Genomic DNA, 10,572 nt, shown 5'->3' on the forward strand with positions numbered 1-10,572 from the left:
TTAAACGCGTATATATAAGAACGTAATGTTATAAAAAAAAATGTAGGATATTGTATTTTGGTGTAGAGTTTCTTATAATATTATGGACATGATATCTCAATGTGATGCGACAAAGTGAGGAAGGAGGGTCCAGCTAAAAAATTTACCTCAGGGGAAGGAACAAATTTTGGACCACCATGGTAACTGAGTAGTCAGAGTCATGAGGCACAAGATGGGAATTGCTAAGAAGGACACCAAAGTGTGGCACCAAAATTATGGATATCTTTTGAGATTTTGTGTCACCGATGTGAAAGGAACTAGAGAAAAACCCCCACCAAGAGAGATGGATGGACTTATCACACAATACATGAGGTGGGTTTTGGTTCTTAGAGAAAGCTAAGGAAAGAAAAGAAACTAAATTAAGGTGAAGATATTCTCAAAGCTCTTTCTTGTCTCCCCTTTTATTACTTTTTTTAATATATGTATTTTTGAGACCATGCATTAAACCTCTCTTGGGTCTACAAAAAGAGCTCTTGTTGGTGGCGTTTTGGTTAATTCATGGAACTTGTTATTTGTCCCTTCATTTTTCAATGACTTTATGCACCACAAGTCCTCTGGGCACGAGAGCAATTTCCAATGTGGAATATGATGGTTCAGCTCATCTCTTCCTCCAACTTCACTCACAATGATCTTGCAATTATCATCCTTGGATTCAGCAGCCATGTTGTGTACAAATTGGCACAAGGCTCTCACTAGCTTCCCTGAGAATGGACCTTCATGGTGCACCCCATACATGAAATAGAACCCAAATGGGTTGAAGAAATCAGGTATGGTTGGCAATTTCAAACATGGGAACACTTTATCAATCAACCACCAACTCTTGGTGCATAACAAGCAAGAAAAAGGTGCTTTTCCAAGCCTTAGCTTGAATATCTCCCCACTGTTCCATACACTGAGCATAGCCCAACTGTTGGGGACTTGTCCATCTGACCCAAAATCCCCCCAAGCAATATCTCCCTTGAAATAGGCCACCCATGTCCCCAAACTTAGCTTGTTCCTAAGTATGTTGCCTATGTCATTAGGAAAAAACTCTGTGGACCCCATGAATCTTCTATAGAGGTACTCAGCTTGGTCAACCTTCAACCTTGCTATCTCAATGTTGGATGATACTTGAAAGCAATGATGGTTCACCGGGTTCACAAGAATAGCTGGAGTCCTAAACTTGGTGTAGCCAAACTTGTCCATAAAGAGACTAACCGAGGCTTGGTTGTCTTTTTCTGTTGCCATATATGCATAGTCCACATCCTTGGAAGTGAACCATTCTTCTAGCCTTCTCACAAGGCTTGAGCCAATCCCTTTTCTTCGGTGATGGGGTGATACCCTTAGGCCAAGGACATATCCTACCTTTGCCAAATCGTTCGGAGGATGACCATGAACCGTCACCAGCTTTATAGACCCTTGAATCACACCAACCAGTTCATTCTCCAACTCTGCCACCTACCACCAAATTGAACAGTTAGTGGACATGATGATCAAACAAGAAGAATATGAATAAGTAGAAGAACAAGAAGAGGTGAAAGACACAGAAGATTAAATTGTGGCACGTACATAATGAGAATATAATAAGAAAGTTTTGAAGCCATGAAGTTAGTGCCTTATAGTGGCTGACATAGCATGCATATCACTTACCAGCATCATGTACATTGGACTGTTTCGAATCCTACAAATGGGGTCACCCATAGTGTCTGTGAAGAGGAACACGCTTTCTGATGGCCCTACCTCGCATCTTCTCTCAAGATCTTCCACTTGAGCCCTATCATATTGCCTCTCATAGCTTCTGATTCTGAACTTGTTGAATTCCATACCCAAAAGAAAGAGATTTCAAGGATGATGAAGTTAGAAGGAGTTTTATGTGTGATGATTGAGCGAAACAAAAGTAAAAGGAAGCTCAAAGCTTAAGAAGTTACACAAGATACAAATAGCAAGACAGTGCAACCGACGAGAAGTAATACAAGTACCACAACGAGAATGGTTTGGCATAGACTTCATTATGATAATGATTTATATGCATGAGATAGAAAGAAAAACAAAATACAATAAAATACAAAAAAAAAGGTGGTGGAAAGAGAGAGAAAGGAAAAGGTAGTAGAAGTAGAAAGAGAGAGATTGAAACTAGGGAGAATGTTCTTTATCAGATTCATCAATAACCTAGGCTTCAATAATAATAGTAGACAAAGGTTAGATTAATAATGGAATATGTTTTTTTGTCTCTAGCTTTTTGTGTCCACTCCTCCTATTTATATAGGTTAAGGTAATGTTATTATTGTATGTAAAGTTAAAATTTCTCACATGACCTAATTTTATCATTGATTTTTTTTTTCACCCTTCATTTTATTTTTATTCATTTACACACAATTTCATGATTAAAATTAAATGTAGTAAAACGAAATAAAAATTATAGTAATACAATCGCCTCTAAGATCGATTTGCTCTAAAAACCAGTTCATTTATTTTTTAAGTAAAATTGCTTGATTAATTTGGAAACAATATTATGTCTGACTTGGGTGGCGTAAGTAAATCATATTGATTATGTTTTATATTTCTTGTATTTTAATTTGTGAAATGTCTTGATCTATGTAAACGTCTGTTTGGAAAAATGTTTGATTTGTAATTATTGGTGAAATTTGGAGATATAGGAATAAACACATCTTTAAAGGTGTATTATTCTGAAATTTTTTCTTTGGCTGAACTAAAGATTTGGTCTTTGATTACAATTAAATTTGCATCTGCTTGTTTTTTTTTGTTTTTGTTTTTTTTTATTGGTGTCTTGATCAGTTTACTTGTTTGCTTATAATAAAAGTTTTTTATGGTTTATTAGCTTAAGTAAATTGGTTTTATGGTATTGTTCTTTTTAAGGTGTTTTTGTTGGTTTTAAAGTGACAGTTTTTAGAAAATTTGCAATGTCTCTTCTTTAAAAAATAATTATTGGTATATATAAGAATTTCCCTACCCGTGTAAGGAGTAAAAAAGAGTATTATTTCCCTCGCCAAAGCAACTGGGTTGAATTGACATGAGAATGCGCATTTTAATTGAAAAACACTTCATCATTTTTTTATATGAAATACTCTAATAATTATTAATAGAAAAATGATAGGTTGAGAACTTCAAGAATTGTATAACTATATATAAATTTAGAAATAAATATATAATAAAAAAAAGTTGTAATTAAATAATATAAAAATATATTAAAATAATAATATTAAAAGTTGTAATAAAAATTTTGGGTTGTGGAAATACTCCCATAATTACTGATATATGGATGTATAGAAAACAGGTTATTGAGAAGCAAGACTTTGAGAGCAGCAAAATACAGGCACAGTCTCGAGCAGTAAGAACGTGTCAGAAAAAGTAGCATAGGGTTTGGTCAATTAATAATCAGAGTGCAACACACAATCACGCACCACAAAAGAACCTCCTTGAAACGGTAGTTTTTATTTTCTTTGGCAAAATAAGTGTTTTTTCTTTGAATAACCCACTAATTATATTCCTCTACTATTGCCCTTTTACTATAATTATGCAAACAATTTTTTTTAAAGTGTGGAATATCTATTAATTTTTCTTGCGCTTCAAAAATTTATAAAATTAATGTAAAATATAGAGTTCCAACAGTTCCTAACCATCATAAATCATATATAGATTAAGAAAAATAATTTCGAATTTCAAAATCTAAACTTAAATTAGATGTATTTAGAATATAGTTAAGCATTACAAATGTTTGAGAGATTTAGCTATGTAATTTACACTAAAGCTATTTAAGAGAGAGGATAATTCTTGAAAGATGATAATGATAATATATTTTTTCTTTTAAAACACTAAAAAAAATATGTTTATTTAGCTATAATAAATGGACGCAAAAGTGTAGTTATCATTAAAATTTAGAAGCTAATATGCTCAACATAAAAATAGTGGACATAAAAATAGTGGCGGGTGTGTGAGATACAAGTGGTGTGTTTTTTGTGTAGGCCTAGCCTACATGCTCTCCACACAAAATTATATTTTATATGGTTTATTTAAAGAAGCGTGAATTTAGCGTACATGTTGGCCACACAATTTTTAAACTAGAGTGGGCTTAACCTTCATAATTTTATTACATATTTAAATTTAATTTAAATATATATATATATATATATATATTATGTTTGCGTAGGCTTAACCTACAAAATTTTAAATTATTATTATTATTTATAGTTCCAGTTGTCATCGTTTGACCCACACAATTTTTTTTTCTTTTTTTAGTTTATGTCTATATAACCCACGCTTTATTTTATTTTTTTTAATAACGAAGTCTTAGTGGACATTATTTAGGTTCCTAACATCACCTTCACTTTCTTTTGCAGCTAATTTTACTTTTTGGTGTAGTAAAATCAAGTTGTTTTTCTCAGAGTTTTTTTTATTAGTAAAAAATTAAATAAATAAAATGAGGGATTTCAAAAATACCCTAAAGACCTTTATAACATACAAATCATCCTACTAAAATTGTAAACTCACCAAATAAAAAAGGCAATTGATATACATAAATCCTAACCTTGCTATCTGTCTTGCAAAATATTATTTCTGTAATTCACTTCTAACACTACCTTTGCACTCATGCTCCATGGCTTAAGTTGTCTTTGTTTAGTCTCACAATGTCTTTTCTGCATCAAATACTCTTACAATTCTTTACAACTACTGTCCCAACTCCCTTCTAAATGGTGAACTATGTTGATGCAGAATAATTACTCCAGGTGCATGAAGTCTAAGTACTGCAGTGTCATATCTGCATAAACTGCAGGTTTGTTAGCTTTTTAAGAACAACTCATTTTAGTTTTCACTTTCTACACATTTTTATGTCATTTATGAGACCAACTATTTTGAAAGCAAGATGGGTTTTCCTAAAGTGACTTTTATTTCTTGTTATATTTTTATTTTTTTTATCAGGGCAATGAAGTGAATCTCTTTCATAAGGAATTTAGGGCAACCTTTTTCCAATAATTTGGAAATTCATAATTAGAATAAAGCAAAGCATGGTTTAGTGGGGGTTTAACTTTCACTTTCGAATCTAATGCCTAAAGACAAAGGGGCCACCCACGGCCACACAACACAACACAGACAGAAACATATCTCAAATAAATTAACACTTAAAAAATGGAAATAAAAGCCTCAAGTGTTGCTTTGTTAATCCGATAACGACGTTCCCCAATTCCAAAACCCTCATTAAATTAATCTCCTATCATTAACTTATGAATCCCTAATTCCACTTAATGATGTTGCTTTAGCTAAACACACCCCCTTTTCTTCTTTGGTCAACACGTAACCCACCCATAAGTAATCTTAAATGTTTAATTAGGTTTTGATGGACTATTCTCCTATATAATATAGGATTTTTTAATTTAATTAATTAATTAATGAAAGAATCGGTGCTGTTAAATATGGTTGATTAGTGAGTAGATTATCGTTTATGAAAGATATTTAATAACCTGCCGACTTGTACGGAACGGGATTAAAATTGCAGATTTCTAGTCAAGTCACGCACTTTAGTTTATAAACTCTATTCATTTACAGTGTTTGAAAGTGGAGAAAATAAATATATAAAGGAAAATAACAAAATAGAAGTTATTTAATTTTAGAAAAATTAAAATTTTATGTTATGACTTGGAGTGTCGTCTGTTGATAGTAATGATGTTGTTTCACATTTTTTGTATTTTAACTTATGCAACGTTCCAAATTATGTTTATTTTGTTTGGGGTAAGTATTTGGATTGTAGTTATTGGAGAGATCTGGAGACATAGGAATAAGTACATCTTTATAGGAGGAGTGATTGATCATCTAGAGATTTTTTCTTTAGTTCAATTAAAGGTTTGGTCTTGTTTGACTTTCAAATGTGATTATACTTATTTTTCTATTGCTTGATTCCAAAACTTTTTTGTTTTTTTATCAATAACAACTGTTAGTTTGAGTAAGTGGTTTTGTGATGTTTTCTTATAATAATTTTTATTGAATTCTGAGATATTCTTATTGTTTGGAGTTTCATAAGGGTTGAATCACAGTGATCCTTATTTATTTATTTCTCTTTGCGGATAAAAAATGGTTTTATTTCAAGAAAAATATTTTTATTTATTTATACATACAAATTTTGAAAATTTCAATTCATACATGATCAATTACATTAAAAAAAAATATTGGTGCGACTATATACGTGTCTACCTCGTATTTAACAGACACATTATAATTAATTTCTTTCATTAAAATTACCCGTAAATTAAAAGAATCTCGCATTAATTAATTTAGTCACTCAATCATGGTTTATATATAGCGCTTAATGATATTAATATTAAAAATGAAAGAAAAGAAATAATGTTTGTGATGGGATAGGGGAGATTTGTTGGATAGTTTTGTAATGAATGGAATTGACTAAGGAATGAGCGTCAGCATCGTACGAAAGGCGTGCAGCGTGGCGTGCGTGAGCCTGAGGTTAACCTAACGTCGATCCACACAAAAACATAATAATACCATATCTTATTTTAAAACTACTTTCACTCTCTTTATTTAATTTATTTTTTTATCAGAAAAAAAAATTAATAAATAAAATGAAACATTTAGGAGTAATTCAATTCTTATACAAAATAACACTTTAAATTATTTTTTTTCTAAAGATACCTGCTGAACATACAAAACCACAATACTAACAAAAAAACGTACACATAAAAGATCAAAAAGTCATCTTCGTACAAGTCACCGAATCCAAGCACCAATCAGAAAAAAAAAAAAAATCCTAAAACAAGATTTAGAATAGATCCAAGACTAAACATTGACTTGAACCATAAGGAGATGTTTGTAAGAAGAATTACTAGTGTCCAAGTACAGAGGTTGGAAAGATCTTAGGATTAGTAGGAGAAATAAAGAGAATCCTTAAGGTTGAAGCATTTAAAGAGAGTCTGGGCATTAGAAGAGTGAGAGAATAATTTTGAGGATAAAGTTACTTGGGAGATAGGTGAAAGAAAGAGTATTATGTTTTGGGAGGATAAATGGGCTCAGAATGGTGTTTTAAGAGTTTTGTTCCCTGGGATGTTTAACATATCCTCGTCTAAGATGGCGGACCTGAATGAGGAAGAGGTCTGGTATGGAAATCTTTGGCAATGAAAGTTGGATTGGAGAAGGCCCCGATTTGAGTGGGAAAAAGGTGATGAATGTCAGTTGATGCTACAGTTTGAATGGGAGAATCTGGTTAAGGACACTTAGGTTTGGAAGGAGGATGAGTCTTTGGTATTTACAATGCTTATAGGATATTAAGGAATGAAGAAAATGGGGAGCAAAGACAATTTTACAAGTTTTTTTGGAGTATAAAAGCTTTACTGTCAACACAGCCAGTTGCGTGGAGAGTTTTAAGTGACAAGCTTTCGATAAGGAATAATTTGGTGAAAAAAGGGATAGTGTTGGAAAGTAACTTGTGTGTAATGTGTGGTGATGAAGAAGAGATGACTAACCATTTTTTCCCAAATATAAAGTAGCTTGGCTAGTATCTAGCAGAGGACAAAAGATCATAGATTTAGGTTGATTCATTCTTTAGTGATAAAAGAAATGACTTCTGCATTTTGAACATAAAACACCAACCACTATTTCATGGATCAAACTTGTCATAAGAACCTCCCTAATACAACCATGCAAACCATTGTTGATTTATACTCCAACAACCTTAAGGTTGGGTTAATGTAAAAGTACTTTTCACTTTTTTTTCTAAATACTCTTTTACTTTGAATTTGAATACAACAAATCTCACATATCACTTCAAATTTTTTAAAGATCACATCAATATTTTTAAAGAAAATAAATAAACTCTCTATAAATTCTCTAAAGTCTAAACTTACATAAATGTTAATAATTTTGTTATCCAAGAATAGAAACCCATATGAAATCAGTTTTCTATTTTCAAATTATGATATTTAAAGACCAAGTTGATATTGTTTTTTATAATCCAAGTACTAGTTGAACAAATATCAATCTACTGTGGTTTGTGGTTTAGGAAAGTATGATTGATAAATGTTATTACTTTAGTGAAATTTCATAAAAAAAAAAAGAGTTAGATATTTATTGATTTTTTAATTGTTTATTAAGTTATGAATTAATCCGAATTTGAAAATTTATTTTAATAATATATTTTAGAGTTATGCGATTAATAAAATTATTTATTTTTAATTTTGTGTTATTTTTTAGGAATTTAAAGAAAGATCAATCAAAGGGATATATTATGAATAGAGATGTCACTTAATCCAAGTCCAATTTGGTTAAATAAGGGACATAGAAAAAGGGGAGAAAAAACTCTAAGAGACGATCGTCAAGAAGAAATGCTCTAAATTTTCTTTTTTTTTCTTTCAATCATCTTTTGGTGCATGTAATGGCTATCATGAGTGACTAATTCCTTTCTTTTGGGATTGAATGTAATCGTTTCAATTTCCTATGTATTGAGTTGATATTTATATATAACATTCTTCTCTTATTTGATATTGTTATTTTCATTTTATGCTTAAAGCTTGAATTTTTATTCTTGATTTAGATTATTGGAATTGACTAGGAAATAGTTCTGATGATCTTACTTAAATGAAAATACTTGATGTGTTTTAATCCAAAGAATAGATTATTATATATATCAAATATTTTATAACATCTTTTCTTAATGATGAGAATTTTTGTTAAATAGGTTAGGAATTCATGTTTAGGAGATAATCTTAATAATTTCATATGTGAGTAATCAATTGAATGACTCTTTTTGTTGCATCAATATCAATTAAGTAAGAATGTTATATATTTTTATCTACCAAAACTCAAACCAATGAGAAAGATTAACTTCAATATTCCCAATTCTATCAATCAACTTTTAATAATCATTACTATGTTTTTATTTAAATTACGAGAAAATTTTATTTAAACAATACTCATATACATTGAATTCCATTTAGTGCACACATTTCAATATCTAGTAAATGTTATACATTGAGATTTTAATAAAAATGTTTCTTATGTGTTTGATATCCATCTTTTGAGACAAATGATTACTTCTAATTCGTTATACTTGTCAAATTAGGTCAACAATTTTGAAATGTTTTTTTTTTTTTTTATCAGCAATAAAAAATCAATAAATGAGAACCACTTCAGGGGTGGTCCAACCCTTTTACAAACACACATACAATTTAACTCCTAACTCGACACCCAAAACCGCCGGTCAAAAGACCAACTAAACCAAGCGCTAACTAGCTTTACCGAATCAGCCGTATACAGGCCAAAGGATCCAGAACCCAACAGGGATAGGAAAAATAAACTTCGCGGGACTTTGCAGCAATCCAAGACCACACCTTTACTTGTGCTGAGGCAAAAACTTCTAACGCATCTGCCACTCCTCCATTAAAGACGATCGAGTTCCTATGCTTCCAAATTTCACTCACAATTCCAACCCAAATTGCCCCCCAAACATCATTAACCGAAACAGATGCCTGACTCAACCTGAATTGAATAAAATTTTGCATTGGATCCGAATGGATTACGAACGACACTCCAAGCCACTCAAAGCAAAGGCACCATACCCTCCAAGCAAAGTCACAAACGGCGAACAAGTGACTCGACGACTCATCGACCTTCCCACACAAGCAACATACAGGATTTTCAACCACCATCCCGCGCCTTACCAAATTAACCCTAGTTGCAATCCTATTTTCCAAAACTCTCCAGGCCAAGAATACAGCAGAAGGCAAAGCTTTACACCTCCACAACCTACAGTAGGTCGGAGAGGACTCCCCATCACTAACCCTCCTTACGTTGCTATAAGCTGAGTTAACAGTAAAACTTTGAGACCCCTCAGCCTTCCAGATCCAGCTATCCACCCCTCCCACATCCATCTTCACCCCTTGCAGCAACTGACTCAACTGCTCCTCCAACAACTTCTCCCAGTCAAAGAGGGATCTACGCCAGCACAAATGCCAAATCCAAACACCATTAAACCAGTTCCCGAACTCGGCCACCTTAGCAGCTTTAGCCGTGCTAAGCGAATATAATCTCGGAAACATTCCCTTCAGAGCACCACAATTCAACCAGCTGTCCTCCCAGAATGAAATATTTCCTCCATCACCAACTTTCCACTCAACCCCATCTTCAAAACTTCTGCCCCAGCCCACCGAGGCCCAAACCTCCTTCAAGTCTCTCCACCAAAGAGAACCCCTACAGGGTTTACCTTCCGCTCTCAAATTCCTCCATCCACCATATTTAGAGTCAAGAATCTCTTTCCACAAACCTCCCTTGGCCGACCCCCACCTCCAAATCCACTTGCCTAGCAGGGCCAGGTTAAAAGTCTTTAAGTCAATGATTCCAAGACCCCCGTAGTCCCGAGGCTCGCAAACCTTATTCCAAGAGGCCCAAGCAATCTTCCTTCTGTCAGAACCCCACCCCCAAAGGAAATTTCTTTGGATCCGAACTAACTTGTCAACCACCCCAAATGGCAGTTTGAATAGGGACATAAAGAATAACGGAACTGAAACAATTTTGAAATGTTAGAACAACGAAATCTGT

The 10,572-nt window shown here is 32.8% G+C and overlaps 1 protein-coding gene across 2 annotated transcripts; it reads right to left on the reverse strand.

The window, feature by feature from the left end:
• Window positions 1–218: 218 nt before the first annotated feature.
• On the reverse strand, window positions 219–2,134 carry LOC137831496 (putative N-acetyltransferase HLS1-like). Of its 2 annotated transcripts, XM_090304051.1 has the most exons (3): window positions 1,947–2,134; window positions 1,669–1,822; window positions 219–1,476 (listed from the first exon to the last, which is right to left on the reverse strand). In XM_090304051.1, exons 1-3 carry the CDS (start codon window positions 2,048–2,050, stop codon window positions 481–483), a joined length of 1,254 nt encoding a protein of 417 aa, XP_090160177.1. In that variant the 5' UTR covers window positions 2,051–2,134; the 3' UTR covers window positions 219–480. The 2 variants fall into 2 exon arrangements, with proteins under 2 accessions (XP_090160177.1, XP_068495291.1); XM_068639190.2 differs by having other exon boundaries at window positions 1,669–1,992.
• Window positions 2,135–10,572: the final 8,438 nt, after the last annotated feature.

Source organism: Phaseolus vulgaris, chromosome 6 (genome assembly GCF_051622355.1).
Source record: "Phaseolus vulgaris cultivar YP4 chromosome 6, ASM5162235v1, whole genome shotgun sequence".
In the NCBI taxonomy this organism is placed as follows: domain Eukaryota; kingdom Viridiplantae; phylum Streptophyta; class Magnoliopsida; order Fabales; family Fabaceae; genus Phaseolus; species Phaseolus vulgaris.

What these genes read in the sequence shown, in the direction of transcription:
- LOC137831496 (XM_090304051.1), bottom strand. Translation starts at nt 2,050, where the DNA reads ATGCATATAAATCATTATCATAATGAAGTCTATGCCAAACCATTCTCG. An exon ending in TCTTGCTATTTGTATCTTGT is followed by an intron (nt 1,823 to 1,946) that starts GTAACTTCTTAA and finishes CAACAAGTTCAG; the next exon opens with AATCAGAAGCTATGAGAGGC. An exon ending in GTCCAATGTACATGATGCTG is followed by an intron (nt 1,477 to 1,668) that starts GTAAGTGATATG and finishes ATTTGGTGGTAG; the next exon opens with GTGGCAGAGTTGGAGAATGA.